Here is a 21,367-nt window from a genome sequence, read left to right as displayed (position 1 = left end):
TCTGCTGACCTCAATATCATTGAGCCACTCTGGGGAGATCTCAGACATGCAGTTCATGCAAGTCAGCCCAAGAATTTACAGCAACTGGAGGCTTTTTGCCAAGAGGAATGAAAGAAAAAAGAAAGAAAGCTTTACCATCTGAGAAGACAAAGGGCCTCATCCAAAAAAATACCACAAAAGACTTCAAGCTGTCATTGATGTTAAAAGGGGCAATGCACGGTATTAAGAACTGGGGTATGTAAACTGTTGATAATGGTCATTTGGGCAGTTTCTGTTGCGATTATAATTTAAAGAGAGTAAACACAGTTGATTGATAATAAATGGCTTCAACCAAACACTAATCATGAGTGAAAGAAAAGTTTTTGTGTTATAATTCATATATTCTGAAAAATGGCCAAGAAATCATAAATTTTGCCAGGGTATGTAAACTTATGAGAACAGCTGTATATTGTATTATCACATATTTATTCTTATTATTTTTGTGACACTGTTGATTATGTGGTATTCATACCTGGTGTAAAATTGGTATTTTAGAACTGGTATTGTGTATTATTAAAGGCTCCCACATGGTCGATTCCACAAACATTTTCCAGGTTTTACCAGGTGGAAGTTCAGGCCTCAGCAGAGACCAGCCTTGGTTGGAAAGTCTTCCAGGCAGTCCTTGAAGGGCTTTTCTCTTACTCCACTTTTTCAGGTTGTTTTTTGGTGAGCCTGTTGACGTAAAAAGTCCGTTGGGGCATACACACAGTCGGAATACACGATGAAAAGCTCCCATCTGACTTTTTCTGTCGGAAATTCTGACCGTGTGTATGGGGCATAAGAATGAATTCTTCTTTGTCCTGTAATGTGTAATTAAGAAAACAGGATTTTCTACTTGCATTTTTTACATAAATTCCCTTTCTTGGAGTACATCAAAGCACAAAGGTTCCTCCCTTCTGGTTTCACTTCATTATTGCTTAGTGACACAACTGAGGCAATACTGGGAGTGGGATGTAGTTATGCAGGCCTGGGCCAAGCTTTGCTTTTAGCCAGTGTCCCATCACCTGGAGGTGGAGCATAACCCAACAGTCTAAGAATTATTTCTCCAGTGTCCCACAATGTATTCAGAAGTCAGAAAACCTGTTTCTAGGGTCAAAACAATTTACAGCAGTCATAGAGAGCATTTCTAAGTGCAGATATTTATTCATTTAAAAGACTATATGTATTTTTAAATGCTACTGGTATGGCTACATTTTTGCACTCCCATTTATAGTAAAACCCGAAAAGGGGGACCCGCCGATTAGGTTGTTCAGTTTATCGTTATTTCTGTCAAATACAGGGAACACAAAACCCGGAGGAGGGAGCAGAGTGGTTACTCCTCAATTTACTGCTGCTCCTTCATTGCCCAGACAGCAGGCTGGGTGTGTCCTAGACATTTGCTGTGCTGTTAAAACTAAACCTGAACTGTCATACTGAATTCAGTGCTGCCAGCATTAAGTAGGTTGCAATAAGGTGTCTTCTTGTAAGATTCCTAACTCATTGTTAACACCTCAAGTGCCTGGAAAATCTGTCTAATCTATGTGCTCCAGTACACTTACTGTAAAGCTGAGGTGGATGGAGGAACCCCCCCACCAAGACATTGTATTGTGGCAGCTGCAGGTGTCAGAATACACTGATCAGTGGCTGCAGCCCCTCTTCAGGAAGAGTTTTCTAGCATGTCTGTTCGACTTCTGTTGAACGATCAACTTTTGATGAGCAGGAATGGCCACACGCTGAACAGAATTCCTGCCCGGCCCAGCTGAACCAAGTTGTTTGTGTGAAGGAGGCCTTAGACCCGGTTCACACAGGGGCGACTTGTCAGGAAACTTGTCAAGTTGCGTTCCGTTCTGTACTATGGAACTGTTCTAATTGGAACGACTCAAGTCGCTCCGACTTAGAAAAAGGTTCCTGTACTACTTTTGGGACAACTTTGGAATGACTTGCATTGACTTCTATACAGAAGTCATTTTGCAAGCCGCCGCTGAAGTTGTGTGCAGGTCGCCTTACAGAGTCGCGCTGCAAGTCGGGCTGCCCCTGTGTGAACCAGGTCTTAGGAGACAGGACGATTAGGGATAGGCTCTCAATTTATAGACAGTAAATGCATTCGAGAGGTGCTTGATTTGTCTACACTGAGGAATGATCCAACTTGCAGGTACCTGGAGATGTACTCAATAGATAGGATGGTTCACATCTATGTACTTGTATTTAACTGCTTAAGGCAAATTCCCCAGCTCTCCTTTCATCACAAATCTCCCCCAGCTCTCCTCCCATCACAAATCCCTCCCCACTAGTTCTCTCATCACGTTTCCCCCCCCAGCTCTCCTCTCATCACAAATCCCCCCCCCAGCTCTCCTCTCATCACAAATCCCCCCCCAGCTCTCCTCTCATCACAAATCCCCCCCAGTTCTCCTCTCATCACGCCCCCCCCCCAGTTCTCCTCTCATCACGCCCCCCCCCCCAGTTCTCCTCTCATCACGTCCCCCCCCCCCAGTTCTCCTCTCATCACGTCCAACCCCCCCCCAGTTCTCCTCTCATCACAAATCCCCCCAGTTCTCCTCTCATCACAAATCCCCCCCCAGCTCTCCTCTCATCACAAATCCCCCCCAGCTCTCCTCTCATCACAAATCCCCCCCAGCTCTCCTCTCATCACAAATCCCCCCCCCAGCTCTCCTCTCATCACAAATCCCCCCCCCCCCAGTTCTCCTCTCATCACGCCCCCCCCCCCAGTTCTCCTCTCATCACGCCCCCCCCCAGTTCTCCTCTCATCACGCCCCCCCAGTTCTCCTCTCATCACGTCCAACCCCCCCCCCAGTTCTCCTCTTATCACAAATCCCCCCAGTTCTCCTCTCATCACAAATCCCCCCCAGCTCTCCTCTCATCACAAATCCCCCCCCAGCTCTCCTCTCATCACAAATCCCCCCCCAGCTCTCCTCTCATCACAAATCCCCCCCCAGCTCTCCTCTCATCACAAATCCCCCCCCAGCTCTCCTCTCATCACAAATCCCCCCCCAGCTCTCCTCTCATCACAAATTACCCCCCAGCTCTCCTCTCCTCACAAATTTCCCTGCTTTCCTCCCATCACAAATTTCCCCTGCTCTCCTCTCATCACAAATCCAAATCTCCCTGCTCCCCTCTTTGTACAAATCCAAATCCCCCTCTCTCCTCTCTGTCCAAATCCCCCTGCTCCCCTCTCTGTACAAATCCAAATCCTCCTGCCCACCTCTCTGTATAAATCCAAATCCTCCTGCCCACCTCTCTAGGTATAAATCCAAATCCCCCCTGCTCCCCTCTCTGTACAAATCCAAACCCCCCCCTGCTCCCCTCTCTGTACAAATCCAAATCCTCCTGCCCACCTCTCTGTATAAATCCAAATCCCCCTAACACACCTCTCTGTACAAATCCCCCCCCAGCTCCTATCTCATCACAAATCCCCCCCCCCAGCTCCCATCTCATCATCACAAATCCCCCCCAGCTCCTAGCTCATCACAAATCCCCCCCCAGCTCCTAGCTCATCACAAATCCCCCCCCAGCTCCCATCTCATCACAAATCTCCCCCCAGCTCCCATCCCATCACAAATCCCCCCCAGCTCCCATCCCATCACAAATCCCCCCCAGCTCCCATCCCATCACAAATCCCCCCCCAGCTCCCATCCCATCACAAATCCCCCCCAGCTCCCCTCCCATCACAAATCCCCCCAGCTCCCCTCCCATCACAAATCCCCTCCTAGCTCTCCTCTCTGTACAAATCCCCCCAGCTCCTCTTTCTGTACAAATCCCCCCTCAGCTCCCCTCTCTGTACAAATCCCCCCTCAGCTCCCCTCTCTGTACAAATCCCCCCCCAGCTCCCCTCTCTGTACAAATCCCCCCCCCCAGCTCCCCTCTCTGTACAAATCCCCCAGCTCCCCTCTCTGTACAAATCCCCCAGCTCCCCTCTCTGTACAAATCCCCCCCAGCTCCCCTCTCTGTACAAATCCCCCCCAGCTCCCCTCTCTGTACAAATCCCCCCCAGCTCCCCTCACTGTACAAACCCCCCCCCCCCCAGCTCCCCTCTCTGTACAAATCCCCCCAGCTCCCCTCTCTGTACAAATCCCCCTCAGCTCCCCTCTGTGTACAAATCCTCCCCTCTGTGTACAAATCCCCCCCCCCCCAGCTCCCCTCTCTGTACAAATCCCCCCCAGTTCCCCTCTCTGTACAAATCCCCCCCCCCAGTTCCCCTCTCATCACAAATCCCCCCACACATACTTTCTCAGGTTTCCTCTCTGCACAAATTCCCCAAGCTCTCCTCTGTGTACAATGTTCTCTCCTCTGCTAAACGCACGCAAACTTTACCTCTCTGCACATATTCCCCCCCCCCCCACACACACTTTCACAGTGCACTCCTCTCTGATGGAACTTAGGCTCTGCAAAGCTTTCCCTCGTTCTCACAGTGACAGATCCCTCACCTCCTCTGCCATCTCCGTGGTCTGTGCAGGCTTTTTTTTCTGCACAGTGCAGTGGACCTGAGAACTCCCCCTACTGTAGCACAGAGCTGAGGAGGCATTTTAGGGCTCCTCTGCTCCGTGCTACAAAGCAGCGGCAAGCAGGCAAGAATGGAAGCTTCCTCCCAAATCACTGCAGCAGCTGAAGATTTTTACCTTGCTTCCCATCAGATGATGCTATTGTCACCAGGACAGAAAGTGATGAAAAATCTCTCTAATGGAGCATCTGATCGCAGTAAAACCTGAGGGTGGACCTAATTTTCCACATCCTCTAGTTTTTTAAAATAAAGTATAGGATGTAAACTGGAGTTTAAAGTATAAAGGCAAAACTTTTTTTTCTCTTATGCTGCATACACATACGTATCAGACTATCCGGCGCACTTAGTCTGGCGGACTGTCCGCCGGACTTTCCGAACGAGCTACCTGCCCACACACGGTACTTTTGCGGTGGACTAGGTACGGCGGACTAAGTTTTTTTAAATGAACGGACTCGCCCACACACACGGAGGAAAGTCCGTTCATTTTGAGCACGGCTCCAGGTCGCCGGGACTAGCGAAGGAGGCGTCGCTGGCCCCGTCACCTGGTATGGAGTTAAAGGGGAATCCCTACACCGAAAAAACGGTGTGGGGGTCCCCCCAGGTCCATATCAGACCCTTATCCAAGCACGCTACCCAGCCGGCCAGGAAAGGGGGGGACGAGTGAGCGCCCCCACCTCTCCTGAGCTGTACCAGGCCACGTGCCCTCAACATGGGGGGTGCCTTGGGGAGGGGGGGCAGCGCGTGGCCCCCCCACCCCAAAGCACATTGTCACCATGTTGATGAGGACAAGGGCCTCTTCCCAACAACCCTGGCCGTTGGTTGTCGGGGTCTGCTGGCGGGGGACTTATCGGAATCCAGGAGCCCCCTTTAATAAGGGAGCCCCCGGATCCTGGCCCCCCACCCTATGTGAATGAGTATGGGGTACAATGTACCCCTACCCATTCACCTGTGAAAAAAATGTAAAAAAAAAAACACAACACACAAGGGTTAAGTTTATTGCACAGCTCCGGGGGTCTTCTTCCGTCTTCGGGGGTCTTCTCGCCGGACTCCTCCGCTATCTTCTGCTAGCTCTTTTACTAGCGGAGGAGCCCGGCTTTCTTCTTCTTCACCGCCGCCCTCTTCTTCCGACTTCGGGGGTCTTGTCCCCCTCTTCGGTTCTTCTTGCCGGGCCACCGCGCCTTCTTCTAGCTCTTTTACAAGTGGTGGCCCGGTCTTCTGACCAGATTTTATTGGATTCCTTTTAAAATAGAAAAAATATTTAATAAATAATAATTTCCGCTCTTTTTTCACTTGTATCGCAAAAAAAACTGTAGTGAATATATAATGATAAAAATTTGATTTGGGTACAGTGTAGTATGACCGCACAATTGTCATTGAAAATGCGGGAGCGCTGAAAGCTGAAAATTGGGCTGGGAAGGCTGGGAAGGAAGGGGGCGAAAGTGCCCTGTATTGTAGTGGTTAAAGGCAGGCATCCCCTCTAGCGGGATCGTGGTTACTTTATTTAACCTGGATACTGGGGGGTCCACGACCGGAGAAGCCAACCATTTTTTTGAGAAGGCTCTCCTCAAAGGGGTATCGCACCGCCATGTATTTGGGGACCGAGAAGATCCGTTTCGGTCGACCCCATTCCTTGTATATGATCTTATCAAAATAAGTCAGATACGGAAACACCTTAGGTGTACGGGCTGGCTTACGGACCCAAAAAGGGACCACTACATCAGCAGAGGGATCTGCTGGCTCCTGAATTTTCAGGAGCCAGCAGATCACTCACAGCTGTGATAAGTGCTCCAACAAGCGCTTTGTCGCGCACGGACCCGGACGGGGAATCATCCTCGCTGTCCTGGTCAGTGTCATCTGAAACGACAGAGCAGGGGTCACCCGTCTCAATGGGGCCCTAGTCTGCATCAGAGCCCTCCCCGGAGGATGGGGGGGGCAGGGGCCATTTTTTTACCACATTTTCACCCATGCACCGCCTCCATCTTGGCAACAACGTATTAAGGACTGCTGAAAAAGCGTCCAGAGGCACTGCACTGTCTGTAGGCGAGCCGATTGCAATTGCCTGGATTTTGGGGAAAAACACCAGTTTCTGAAGCCATGTCTGCAACCTGTTGGGGCTTAGGACAGTGATGGTCCCACCTTCCTAACTGCTGCAGGCTGAGGCTAAGGCTAAGCCAAAATGTATTCTGCTACATGTTTTTGGTAAAAAAAATTCTGTTAAGTGTATAATAATTGGTTTGTGTGATCACGGACATATGTATGCAAATGATCATGTACAGATGTGTGAAGGTGATCACGGACATATGTGTGCAGATAATTATTGGGACATGTGATTTTACGGGACATATGTGGGGGACATGTGTTTTTATTATTTGGGGACATGTGTGTTTTTACACTAGACTGGTGATCAGTGAGTACAAAGCTGTAAAAAACAGCTCATACTCACTGATCACCAGCCGGCTGCATCGATCTGCTCTCCTCAGCGACGACTTCCGTCTGAGGAGAGGAGAGCCGATTGCCTAGCAACCAGCTGTTTGTTTACATCACATGATGGCTGTGATTGGACACGGCTGTCATGCGATCAGGAGGGCCAATCACAGAGCCCTCCTGCCGATCACACGAGCGCATCGGGATCGCGCCGATGCACGGGCACGATCCCCCTCTTTCTGAAGGACGTTCCTGAACGTCCAGTCAGGAGAGAGCTCCCACCCGGCTGTATATATACATTGGCCGGGTGGAAGTAGTTAAGGATCCCACGGACAGGAAGGCCGAGGCAATGGCTCGTTCCTTGTTTACGGTTGTGGGGTCAGCAATGCGACCAGTACTGGCATCCGCACTTGTGTTGCAGACACTTACTGAGTGGGCAAAACGTTTGCAGCGTGAATTGGGGGGTTGGGGGGCAACAAGCTTCTCCTGTCTGCATGGAACTAGCAGACCAGTTAGTGCAAGGCCTTAAGTACCTTTGTGACGTGGCCCTGGATACTCTCCCTCCCCCTCTGTTATCCAGGGCTTCAGTGTCAGCATGGTGCTGAATAGCCTGATTTGGCTAAAATGCTGGTCGGCTGACCAGGCATCTAAAAAAAAAAAAAAAAAAAAAAGCCCTGACAGATTTACCCTTCCTTGGCGAGTGGCTCTTTGGAGCCTCATTGGATGACATTATTAAAAATGCCACAGGTGGTAAGAGTACACTAGTCCCACAGGCCAGGAAGGCTAAGGAGCGATGCCGTAGGCAAGGGCCCTCATTTTCCGCTCACAAACGGGTTTTTCTTCTGCCTGGAGCTTCGGCTAAACGTCCCCAGGCCGACAGGATGACCTCTGAAGGACAAAAACGTCCCTGGAACCGCAAGCATGAGATCAAAATTGCTACCGCATGAAAGTTTGCCCCCACCCGGGGGTCACCTTCGGGAGTTTGCAGCCCGGTGGACCTCTCGGCTGTCTGACCAATGGGTCTGTGATCTGATTTCCTCCGGCTACAAGATAGAGTTCCTCTCTTGGCCGCCGAACAGATCCTTCCCCTCCAGCATACCTGTACTCCTGGTTCGCCGGGAGGCCCTAATAAGGGCGCTAAGGGACCTGCTGAGTCGCGGGGTGATAGTGCCTGTTCCGGAGCCAGAACGATTCCAGGGGTTCTACTCCAATCTGTAATCCCCAAGGAAGGGGTATGTCCAATCTTGGACCTAAAAGCCCTCAATTACTTCAAGTACAGAGGTTCAGAATGGAATCAGTTCGCTTAGTCACTGCACTCCATCAAGGGGACTCCCTGGCATCTTTGGACATCCAGGATGAGTACCTGCACATACCCATATGCCTTCGGCATCAGAAATTTCTGTGATTTGCAGTTGGGGAAGCCCACTACCAGTTTGTGGTTCTCCCCTTTGGTTTGGCATCAGCCCCCCCCCCCAAGTCTTTACCAAGGTATTGGCTCCTGTTTTGGCGTTGTTGCGACAATGCAGGATGGCGATCGTAGGTTACCTAGACGATCTCCTCCTGAGAACATCTTCCGCCTCAGAATTAGAGGAGCATGTGGCGATTACCATGCAAACCCTGCAGGAATTTGGGTGGTCGTTGAACTTAAAAAAGTCGAAGATTGTACCGACTCGGCACTTAGAGTACCTAGGCTTACTGCTGGACTCCATGAAAGCGAGAGTGTTTCTCCCTTCAGACAAGCTTCAGACTCTTAGAGCCGCGGTAAAACTGCAGACGAACCACAGGTGGTCGTCGCTACGCTTCTGCATGTGAGTCCTGGGACTCATGGTGGGCTCCTTCGAGGCAGTACCGTATATGCCCAGTTTCACACCCGAGTCTTGCAGAAGGAGATCTTGACAAAATGGGACAAATCTCCGTTATCCTTGGATCGGCAGATTCAGGTGAGCCAGTTATTCAGGGACTTCCTGCTCTGGTGGCTGAGGTCCCCGGCACTTCGGCCCGGAAAGTCGTTCCTACCTCTACATTGGACAGTGATCAATGGAAGCCAGCCTAATCGGCTGGGTTGGAGTGATGGGAGTTCAGTCGAACCAGGGCCTCTGGTCGGAGGACGAATCCAAGTTGCCGATCAATGTGCTTGAGCTGCGAGCGATCAGGCTATGCCTCTCCATATTGTCAATAAGAATTTGAGGGCATCCGATCAGGATCCAGTCAGACAATGCCACGGCGGTGGTATATGTCAATCACCAAGGAGGAACAAGAAGCTTGGCCGCCGCACGGGAGGTCGTTCACATCCTTCAGTGGGCAGAGCGACATGTACCAGCCCTATCGGCCATTTACATCCCGGGAGTGGAGAACTGGCAGGTGGACTATCTAAGTCACCAGATGCTGAACCCAGGAGAATGGGAGTTACATCCGGAGGTGTTCAGGCTACTGTACCTGCGATGGGGCACAACAGATGTGGATCTTCTGGCCTCCCGTCTCAATCAGAAGGTGCTAAGATTCGTGTCTAGGACAAGAGATCCTTGGGCAGACACGCTGGTGGCTCCGTGGGATCAGTACCAGCTGCTCTATGCCTTTCCTCCGCTTAAACTGTTAACACGTCTGCTCCGCAGAGTGGAAGCCGAGGGGATTTCAGTTATACTGATTGCCCCAGATTGGCCCCAGCGTCCCTCCTATGCAGACCTAGTGCGCCTGGTTGGCTATGGCACAGTATGTGAAGGGTAATATTCCCCAATGGGACGCAGATGTTAAAAAAAAAGTGATAAGGGTTATAGCCATCACTAACTATCCAAAATAAGAAAAAAGGTTTTACTTTTGATTCTAATTTAAAGTGGATATAAACCCCAAAAATGTTTTATTTATTTTTTTGTCTGGCACAATATAGACATGCATTATTTTTTAATTCCCACCCCCACTCCTTTCTTCAGCGGCTCTACAAGAATTGGCTGCTCCACACCTCAGCATGATTTGGCATGCTGAGGTCATGTGGGACTTTTCTGGGTTTTGACTAGATGTTAGTGATCATAGCAGAAGTTCAGTGATAAGCCTCATACACACGATCGGACTTTGTACAAACTTTCCCGTGGACTTTTGTACAAAGGGCGTAGTCCACAAGTTTGTATTGCATACACACGATCTGACTTTTTGACAACAAACACGAACGTAGTGACGTCACAACGTACTGACGACGTTCAATGACTCCAGCGCCACCTTTGGTCAACTTCTGTATTGTAGTCTGATCTTTTGCATTGGTTCTGAGCATGCGTGTTTGTACCTTGTACAAAAGTCCGATGCTTTTGCGTACACACGATCGGACTTTGCTCCATCGGACTTATGTTGTCAAAAAGTTTGTCCGTTCGCACAGCCAACAAAAGTCAGATGAAAACAGAAAAGGTTTGTCCGATGGAGCATACACGCGGTCGGATGTTGCTCCAAAACAGCTAATTTGCATGTTTGTTGTCAAAAAATCCGACCGTGTGTACGGGCTTTTAGAAATACACAGGAGAAAATGCATGTTGATAAAGTGAGTATAGAGGTGGGCGGGGAGTCTACTGACATTCTGACTCCTCCCACTGAGCCCTGGAAAACACCCACATAATCTGCAGTTTTTCGGGTCTCATTGCAGACAGAGGGGAGACATTTGACAGATAAGTATACATACAGAAGGCATGTATATCCTTCTAGATAACCAATATTGCAGTAGTTTAGAAAGGATGAGAGTGGGTTTACATCTGCTTTAAGTTTACTCCTTTGTTTTAGCCTTATAAATAAATTATATGTTCAAAGTATTAATATAGTAGGTTGAATGAGTGGCCAGAGTTAAATGGTTGTAAAGTGTTTAAGAAATGTACAAAGTAAAAGAAAGTGACAATAAAATGCTGAAGTTGGGCTTCAGGAAGGGAAAGCTAAGGTTCGACCTTAATGGTTTCCCAAAATGGCAATGGACTGCGCACATGTCCTTAATAAGAACCTCCTGTATCTCCAGACATTGCCATTTATCTAGTCTCTCATCCCCCGATCTAACTGCTGTGTGTCTCCTTCAAAATGGGGGCAAATTCCGCACATGAGCAGTTCACATCATCCAACCAGCTGGTCTGCTAAGAGATGCGTGCATTACTATGCTTGTGCAGTACTCCATTACTCTGCCTGTGCAACTATGGACTAAAGCAAATGTTGATATTGAGCACATGCGCAGTAGCATCATTCGAGACAGCAGAGCTTTAAAGGTCTATTAGAAAATACCATGACTACCCAAAGTACACTACCATAGGGGCACTATTTTGGGTCAGTCCAAAGTAGATATTACGCATGCACAGTGTGACAGACCTAACCAGGACAGAGGCTTTTGGAGGGGATTGCAGGCTAGCTAACTGACTAGGCCCTGGTTTTCAAGGGAACATTACTCTTTTGGAGGTGGGTGCCTGGAGGACCCTTGACGTGGTCTTGGTTCTGTTTTGGGTTTGTGTCTCCCCAGAACACACAGACTCTGGGAGTCTAGGTCCAGGATCCATATAAGGGCCTAGATGGCACATTACCAGCCATGACTGGGAAACTCATAGCAGATGGTAATCTCATTAATTGTGCTAATTAACACACCTATTGTGTGCTAACAAACTACTGTAAAGATGTGTTTATACTTGTAATAATGTGTATTGTACTTTCTGAGCTCAATGCCGGCAAGTCTAATGTTTTTAGTACATGTTGATTAATTTGACTAACTCTTGGAGGATCCCTTATGATGGGATAAGCCATGAGTCAGCTCTACCTTGTTACATAAACCATTGTGTGATGTTTTGGGTAAACCTTTGGTTTTATTGTTCGTGTTGTTACTGACCTACTGTTCAAGCGTATAAAAAGACTGTATTTCTGTTCTGTTCTATTCTGTCTTTCTTCTGGATTTTACCTCACATCTTGTCTGTGTGTAATGTTTGGGGTATTAGCCCTCCGCTGATATGTAGCCGGAGTGTTCCTAGTATAGGGAGTGGAGGCTGAATGTCTCGGAAGTGCTATGGGCACTGGAAGATTTGGAGTTTCTAGCCATTTAGGAATGCGAGCTGGAGATCACCTACAGATGACTGCTAGACATTGCTCGGCAGCAACAGGTCTTGGCTCCCTTTGCCTGGGACTATCAGGAGGTACAAGCCAACAGCTCTGAAATCCTGGCTGAAATGTCAGTAATGGGGCAAAGTAACCGCGTGCTTTGCCCACCTCCATCCGCAGCTATGGAAGCTGAGCTCTTATGGCAGATGCAGCAAGTGTTGATTAACCTTGACGAACCTGTCTCTGCACAGTACTAGCTTGGATGGAGGAATGCGTCTGTCCAGCAACTGGGTAAAAGTACAGGAGATGGAGCAGCCGGCTCATCTTTCCATTCCCATTTGCAGTTACAGGGCTCAGGAGAAGAGGAAGCCGCCCTCATTCCCCAGCCACAGATCACAGAATGTATGGATTTCACTGACTTTTAATCGGAGGATATTATGGGTTATGAGTCACCTGCCAAAGTGTTGGCACAAGTGCCGCCAACCCGTGCCCTGGATTTTCAGTAATTCCAGAGACATTTCTGCTGAGGAGGAATAACCCAGTGAACCTCTAGCACAGGAGCTAGCCTCAGGGCAGAGAGCTGCTCACCTCTGCCTGCAAGAGTTGGTGACCCTGGAGGATGTGTGCAAGACCACTGGCTTTTCAGTCTATTTCCCAGTGGAACAGCTTGCATCTGGGCCAAACATCACTGAGTTCTGCCCAGCACCAACAGCAGCATAATCCTTTCCCAGAGAAGGGGCAGCCGGCCTTTCTCCCACAACACTGACAGGGACATGGCATTTCCTGTCAGCAGCATCTGTGGAGTTACAACAAATTTCTTCAGCTGCTGAATCACTGACAACCAGACAGAGGGTCCAGGACCTCTGCCCCACATCCGTGGCAGTTTTCGGAGGCCCAGGGTGAGAAGGCGGTGGTCACGCCAGTGTAAGAGAAGCAAAGGAAGTCACCCTCGCTCCACAGTGAGAGTCCAGGAGTCTGGAGAAGGAGCAACTGCCTCATCATCTCAACGGCAGATACACATTTCGGAATGAGGTGTTCATCTTTCCTCCCCAGCGGCAGATCCACAGTCTGGGAGGGGACAAAGCCGGCCTCCCTCCCCAACAGTTAGCCGGAGGGGATTATAAGGAGACCCCGGCAGAAGTGCTGGCAACAGGGCAGAGTGCTACTGACCTCTGCCTAGCACCGACAACAACTGTGGAGTTCCAGAGAGCCGGGGCAGTCATCCCATCTGAAGCTGAAGTGCTGGTAGCCTGAAGAAAGTCAATGACCTCTGCCCCACACCTACTCATGACAACTATTCCCTGCATCCACGAATGGAGATCATGTGGACTGACTATGTGGGTTCACTCTGCCCACTCTGCCCTAATAAACCAGGTGTAGGTCTGGGACCTAATTAGTTAACTTTTGATGGGGGAGAAATGTGACAGACCTAACCAGGTCAGAGGTTTTTGGAGGGACTGCAGGCTAGCCTCTTGCCCTACTGACTATGGGCCCTGGCTTTCAAGGGAACACTACTTTTTGGAGGTGGGTGTCTCTGGACCCTTGGAATGGTTTTGTTTTGTTTCTGATTCAGGTTTGTGTCTCCCCAGAACACACACACTCTGGGAGTCTAGGCCTAGGATCCATGTTAAGGGCCTAGATGGCATGCTCAACACTGGGAAACTCATAGCAGATAGTAATCTCGTCAGCTCAAGCCATCTGTCTTTCATCCATTGTTAATTGTGCTAACACACCTATTGTCTTCTAGCAAACTACTTTGGGGTTGTGTTTATACTTGTAATAATGTGTATTGTATTTTGTAAACTTGATGCTGGCAAGTCTGACCTTGAATAAGAACTCCAAGTGTTGTACATCACCGAGTTCACGGCGATCAGAATTTCCGACAACATTTGTGCGACCGTGTGTATGCAAGACAAGTTTGAGCCAACATCCGTCAGAAAAAAATTCACAGTTTGGTTGTCAGAATGTCTGATCGTTTGCATTAGAGAATATTTTGATGGCATTAGCCATGAGTTAGCGCTACCTCGTTACATAAACCATTGTGTGATGTTTTGGGTAAACATTTGGTTTTATTGTTCATGTGGTGACCGACCTGTTCAAGTGTATAAAAAGACTGTATTTCTGTCTTCCTTTTGGATTTTTCCTCACATCTTTCTCTGTACGATGTTTGTGGTAAAAGGGACTGGTATTCGCTCTTGATCCTCTCGGAGCGGTTTGGAGGGCAGGAAGCGGTGCCCAAGTGGTTCCATCACACACAGTAATGCCACTGCTTTTTGATAGAATAGACAAGCTTGTTATAATTACCCTGTCAACTGGACACCCGGCTGTGCAGGGCCGGCAGCATCACTGAATGTAGTGCTGCTGCAGTGATGTAACACGCTGCCAGAATGTAACCTCCCTGCTTTCACCCCTCGGGTATTCATCCCACACGCAAAACTATCCAATCCAAACTTGAACCCTAGTCTTCCTCACATGATGCTCCCATGCCCTTACCACTATTACCACTACATCCCCAGCCAACCACTTCTTTTGTATGAGCCCTTCTGTCCCCACAACCTCTGACCCCCATCCTTCCTTTGCTACTCTCACCGCTGCACCTCCACAAAATATTTTCCACATTCCTTTCACTGTGGCAGCTCAAACCCCCTCAACATTGTCACCACTGCACATGCACCCTCTCTTACCAGTGTGCCACCCCTACCCCTTTCTCCATGACAACTGACTCCTACTTTCCTCCTATGCTCTAAAACAGCCAAACTTAATCAGGATCTTGACAAATACGGTCTCCAAAACCCTGTCCTCTCTCACCAGTTCCCCCCCTTCTTCCTTAAGCCCTGTGGATGCTTGCTCCCAGCTTCCCAACAGTACTTAGCCCTCCTACACTTACCACTGTGCCTACACACATCCCCACCTCAGGGAATTACCTGACCCCATCATGCATCCTTCATTTACAACTACACCTACAAGCTTACGCTCAACACCTGCTAATACCCCAGTACTCCTGCTCTTTCCACTGCAGCTGCCACTATCCCAGATCCCTATGCTCTCACTACTTTCATCCACATACATTGGCATCTGCCAATCACCCATATCCTCAACCTTGTCGGTTTTGGAACAAGCAAACTTTTTTTGCTAGTTCTGTTCAAAACTAAAAGGGAAATATTTGTCTTTACTTACGTATACTTGACCCTAAGCAATCTTGCTGGGATGAATAAAAATAAAAAGAAATGGAAGCACTAAAAACCTTCCTTCAGTACTTTTTCACATATGTGAAGGCCTTCCTGTTCAACAGAGATAATGTGACCAAATATCTAAGTCTTTGGACACGTGGCCAACAATAAAAAGAAAAAATTAGAATAGCATTCTCTATAGGAAGGATAAGTATTTAAACTTCCTATTGCTTCTAATGTATCCATCTCAGAAAATATTGGTTATTTAACCACTTGCTAACTGATTTACAATGTCCCGTCAGCAAGTAATTACTACAAGATCATAGCTGCAGCCATCAGCTTTGTCCTGCTTTTTCTTTAGCTGGCTTGTTAGCCCACCTTGTGATAGCAATAAAGTTAAATTAATAAAAATAAAATTAAAAAATGTAAATAACATGCTAAAAAAAATTAAAAGCTCCCTCTATTTACATTATTGTATACATAAATGTTTTAATATGCTGTAAAAAGGAAATTAATGCATGCTGTTTAGTACCAGTGGATCAAGTAACTTTTTGCATGCAGTCCACATTACCTTCTTATTTCTACATTTGATCAATATGATATATGCTTTGCAACGGTAAGCAATAGGTTGGGGAACATTACAAAGCAAATCATTTTCACCTATGCATGGTTCATTCGATTTACTGTACACTTTATTTTCAAATCTAAAATGTTACTTTTTTTTTTTTTATCTTCATTAGTGTCTTGTGCCAAGGGTGAAATATTTAAATGTATCCATTTATAGTATTGTAAGTCACAGATACACATGTACTTTGATATAACAAATTTTTTCATTCTTTTTAGTATACACTGTGGTGTCATACATGAAACATGAATTCAACCGTGGAGATTTCTTCATGACGTTGCAGAATCACCCAGTTGCTCTCAGTTTATATCAACAGGTGAATAGATTTTAAGTTTACATGGCTTTCTAATCTATCAAGAATTATAAGGCATTGTTTCTTTTTGCATATTGCAATACGTAATAATTTTGTTTCAACACTTAAAGTCCTCTTTTTTAAATGTGTTGTTTACAAGTTAAAAACTTTTTTTTTTGCTATAAAATTACTTAGACCCCCAAACACTGTATATATTTTTTTCTAACACCCTAGAGAATAAAATGGCGGTCGTTAAATACTTTGTCGCACCGTATTTGCGCAGTGGTCTTACGAGCGTACCTGTTTTGGAAAAAATACACTTTTTTGAATGAAAAAATAAGACAAGAGTAAAGTTAGCCCAATAGTTTTTATATTGTGAAAGATAATGTTACGGCAAGTAAATTGATACCCAACGTGTCACGCTTCAAAATTGTGCCTGGTTGTGGAATGGCGACAAACTTTTACCCTTAAAAATCTCCATAGGCGACATTTAAAAAATTCTACAGGTTACATGTTTTAAGTTACAGAGGAGGTCTAGGGCTAGATATATTGCTCTCGCTTTACCGATTGTACCTCACATGTGTGGTTTAAACACCGTTTTCATATGCGAGCGCTACTCACATATGCAGTTGCTTCTGCACGCGAGCTCGGCGGGATGGGGCGTTTAAAAAAGTTATTTTTTTCTTATTTATTTTACCTTTTTTTTTTTATAGTTACACTATTCATTAAAAAAAAAAATTTCACTTTTATTCCTATTACAAAGAATGTAAACATCCCTTGAAATAGAAACAGACAGGACCTCTCAAATATGATATCTGCGGTCAAAAAGACCTCAGATCTTATATTTACACTAAAATGCAATAAAAAAAAATAAATAAAAAATTTGTAGTTTAAAAAAAAAATTAAAACAAAACCCTTTAAGAGCTATGGGCAAAAGTGGCGTTTTGATGTCGCTTCCGCCCTGTAATGTCATGGAGACGGGGGGGCCATCTTCCCCTCACTCGTCTCCATGCCAAGGAAGGCACAACATCCAATCGCCTCTGCGGCTGCTGATGGCTTCGATAAGTGGCGGAGGGCACCAGAGCACGGCGGGGTGGCCCTCTCCCACCACAGACAAAAGTGATCTTGCGGCAAATCCGCTGCAGAGACCACTTTTATCTTGATGCGGACCGCCGGCCGAACAAGAGGATGCTGGGGTTATGGCAGCTAGCTGCTGCCATAATAACAATATCCTCCTTCAAAATAAGGATGTATATCGGCATGCAGTGGTGCGGAAGTGGCTAGTGGATACATAGTTTAAATCCAAGTGTCCTCCAGCTGGTGACTTGACATGCTGTGGCCTTCCTCCTCTTCTTTGTCTGGTGTCAACAGTGGTTGGTCCTTCTCCTGCACACTGCTGTGTAGTGATGTGTGTATGCCATAGGATATGATTGTCAGTTCTAGCAGTGCATGAATGCATAAATAAGAAAAGGACAACAAAAGTAATTTTTATGTTTTTTATTTTGCTTAGTTCCCAAGACAATAACATGCTTTAAATGCAAATTATCCAATCCACATTTCAGGGTTGTAAAGAAGCAGACCTCTGGTGAGATCAGCATCCTAATTATCTGGATTCAGGTCATTTATTTTGTATTGACCTGATTTTATGTTTAGAAATCTTGTCATCATAATTCTGTATGCAGAGGACTGTGCTAATTAAATTGTTCGCAACATCACAAGGGCAGATATTCCTTTTCAGATTTTTTTTGTTTTTATTCGCTCTGGTAAATACACAAGAGAGTGCAAAGTTTCCGACACAATAAATGAAACTTTCTTATAAAGATTGCTAGCAATTATTGCATTTTACTCTGTCAAACACCAGTATATAAGATATACAAAGATTAGGGGGGAAGACTCGGACTTCCTATCAATTTGGAACATTACAACACAGACTTTGAAGCCTACACTCCTAAGCACAAATTTGATTTCAACTGTTCAAATGTGAATGTCTACGTTTTAGATCATTTAAATTGCAACAGGTTTCAGATTATCTTAAAGTAAACTATTACTTTGGCTATACTTGGTAAAATAACAGTTTTGCTGCACTGCAGGCAACTTAAGACCCTTACCTTCCTCTGTTGCCCTAAACCACTTCTGGAGCCCAAGAAAAAGACCTTATATCCAGGCATGTGATACAAGTGATGATCCCCCATGCCAACCACAATTCAGATGCCAGGGCCAGAGCAGCTAATGTTTACCACACACAAGTTCTTCTTTCCTTGGGAGTAATAGAACTGCTTAGCCCCGTGCAAGCTATAATGATAAAAAATGTGTGCGGAATAGTGGAGTTGCATAGAGAGGGCAAGTACAAGCCATCCTTAGAACTTTCTAGTAGGGTAATTAAACTGGACCTTTGATATGGTTTGTCCACTACCAGTCTAAAGTTGCCTTTCTGGCGGTCAGGGGTTTATTTCCTTTTGCACAGAAAGGTAGTTGTACTATTGATTTGAAGAGCAATTAGTAAGGTTGGGGGGGCCAGCATGACTTTTAAGTGTTATATATTTTTAATTCTGTATTGACAGTTCTGCAAACATCAAGAACCAGAAACTTTAAAAGATTTATACAATCAAGATGATAATCATCAAGAACTTGCAAATTTTCATGTACGAGCTAGCTACAGCACCGAAAAGGTATTCCATTTCTGCTTTTTTTTTTTTTTTTTAAATGATAAGAGTTATAGATCTTTCTGTATTCATAGTTTGATAAATGTGAAATGTACATTGGATATATGCAGGTAGGTACACACTACATAGCTTTCTTTTTGTTCATACTCGCTTCCTTTACCCACTTAGCCTAGATTATATCCTATTTTTCCAGACTGTACTCCTCCATACAACATAATAGCAGTTATACTGATAAACCGGTGAAAGAAGTCCCGCAAAATACTTGACCTAATCCCATATCACGAGTGAGTGGGTCAAGATAGGATTTAGAGGCCTAGGATGAAATTGAGCGGGCAGTCATAAAAGTGATGATAGTGGGACCGGGTCCACATCTACTAGGTCAATGTTTGTCCAAAGAGGAGCTGATTCTCTGGCATATAGCTGTATCAAGGGTGCAATTTGCGCTGCTTTATTATAGTACATCAGGTTCGGAACTCCCAAACCCCCTGCACGCTTCAGTTTGTATAACACTTCCTGATTCAGTCTTGGCCTGGTTGACACCCAGATACATTTTAAGGCTTTGACATTGCAAGGAACGCAATATAAGTGGGGGAGGATTTAAGTAAGTAGAGCTCGAAAAGCGTACAGAAGTTTTGAGAGAAGGGCCATCTTTATTGCATTGATGCAGCCCATCCAAGAGATCCTAGATTTGTCCCACAATTCCAGTAAACGTGTAAGTGACCTAATAAGAGAGGGATAATTAGCTGTATAAAGTGAACAATAGTTTGATGTTACGTTGATCCCCAGATATGGAATGGAGGGTGACCAGTGAAATGGGAAATTCATTGTTGAACCAAGTGCGGCAATGAAACGTTTAAAGAACCCGATTTAGTCTGATTAACTTGAAGTCCCGATAAGGAGGCGAAATTGTGCAAAAGAGAATATAAATTAGGAAGATTGGTGTAAGGGGACGTGACATACATTAAGACGTCATCTGCGAAAAGCGCCAGTTTATGATGCACTCCTGCATATTCCACCCCTCGAATATCGGGATTCAAGCAGATATGTTCCGTCAAAGGGTCGAGGAGCGGGGACAAAGGACAGCCTTGAGGCGTACCGCATAAAATAGGAAATTTCGAGGATTCCTACCCCATATATTTGATGGAAGCCGATGGCTTATTGAATACAACTTATTGCCCCAAAATAAGAAAGGATTACCCAGACCCCTATAACGGAGGACTTCTTTCAGATATGTCCATGATAAAGTATCAAATGCCTTCTGGATGTCCAAGGACAGTAACATGAGGGGTATAGCCCAATGGTGAGCTAGATGTGTAAGAAGGAGCGTACGGCATATATTATCAGTGGCGTGCCGAAGAGGTACAAAACCTGTTTAATCTTTTGAGACCAGGTGATACAAAATCTGATTCAAGCGATTGGCAAGTACCTTGACTAAGAGTTTCACATGTTAATAAGGGAGATTGGGCGAAAATTTTTTGAGGCCCGTCACATGTCTGCGGAGAAATGATCATCTTTCTTTAGACTATTAAACAGAGTTATGAGATGAGGGACCACGATATTCAGTAGTTTCTTATAAAATAACCATTTTGACCTTGATACATTTATTTTCACTAACATACAATTTTTTTAGGACACGCTTTTGAGGTATGTCCCCTTCTTAAAGGTCCCAGCAGTACTGATATAAAGTATGAGAGAAGGCCACAAACTCAGAGCAGGTACAGCAGAGCAGATGACTTTGAACTCCCTGGTAAAAAAAAAAAACTTTATTTAAGGTGTTTTTTTGTGTTAGGCCTCCCTTTGCAGCACTCTGTACTTCCCTGGAACCTTAATTTGGATCTGTCTGCCCTGCAGAACCACCCTTTGATCCCATGAGAGATATTCCCTTAGATTTTCTTGCTAGCAAAGTAACCTTCACGTTTGTCAGACTTGTCTCTGGTGGTTCTTTCCTGTAAAGAGTCTTTTTCCTCATACTTTACAGTGACAAGGTTGTATTACTCCCAAGACTATCCTTCCTTCCAAAGGTGACTTCAGTGTTCCGGTTAACTGAGGAAATTGTTCTTCCATCTTTCTACCCATTCTCTTTACATTGCCTGGATGTAGACCGAGCCATTAGTGTGGCTAATGCCACGTACACACGATCGGACTATCCTGCTGACCTTTGACCTTTGGGGGAGGTCCCTATTCCATTTGGGAGAGTCCGCCGGACAATCCGCCCATTTGTGGGCTCCGGCGGACTTTCTTTCCAAAAGTCCCGCGGACTTAGAAAGACGTTTTGACTCAAAATTGTCCGGCGGACAATCTGGCCGTCTGTGTGCTAGTCCGCTGGACTTTTGAAATGAACGGACTTGCCCACACACGGAGAAAAGTCAGTTAACTTTGACCGTGGCTCCAGGTAGCCGGGACTAGTGAAGGAAGTCAATGTCGCCGCCTCCATCGGCGAGATTGACACCTCGCTGGCCCTGCCACCTGGTATGGATTTAAAGGGGAACCCCTACGCCGGAAAAACGGCGTGGGGGTCCCCCCAAATTCCATAGCAGACCCTTATCCGTGCATGCTGCCCGGCCAGTCAGGAAAGGGGGAGGGGACGAGCGAGTGTGTGTCCTCAACATGGGGGGGTGC

The 21,367-nt window shown here is 46.3% G+C and overlaps 1 protein-coding gene across 2 annotated transcripts in view; it reads left to right on the top strand.

Moving 5' to 3' along the window:
• The window catches only part of VPS16 (VPS16 core subunit of CORVET and HOPS complexes), a 315,475-nt gene that overhangs the window by 221,272 nt on the left and 72,836 nt on the right, over positions 1-21,367 (top strand). For both annotated transcript variants that reach the window (XM_077448719.1, XM_077448718.1), the window contains exons 18-19: positions 16,012-16,109; positions 18,647-18,754. In XM_077448719.1, coding sequence (XP_077304845.1) covers positions 16,012-16,109; positions 18,647-18,754 — 206 coding nt within the window. The remainder of the gene's footprint in view (positions 1-16,011; positions 16,110-18,646; positions 18,755-21,367) is intronic.

This window comes from Lithobates pipiens, unplaced genomic scaffold (assembly GCF_037356315.1).
Source record: "Lithobates pipiens isolate NorthernLeopardFrog02 unplaced genomic scaffold, aLitPip1_a1.2 Scaffold_22, whole genome shotgun sequence".
Taxonomy (NCBI): domain Eukaryota; kingdom Metazoa; phylum Chordata; class Amphibia; order Anura; family Ranidae; genus Lithobates; species Lithobates pipiens.
The sequence above is the reverse complement of the archived record's forward strand: the minus strand, read 5'-3'. Positions and strand labels throughout refer to the sequence as shown.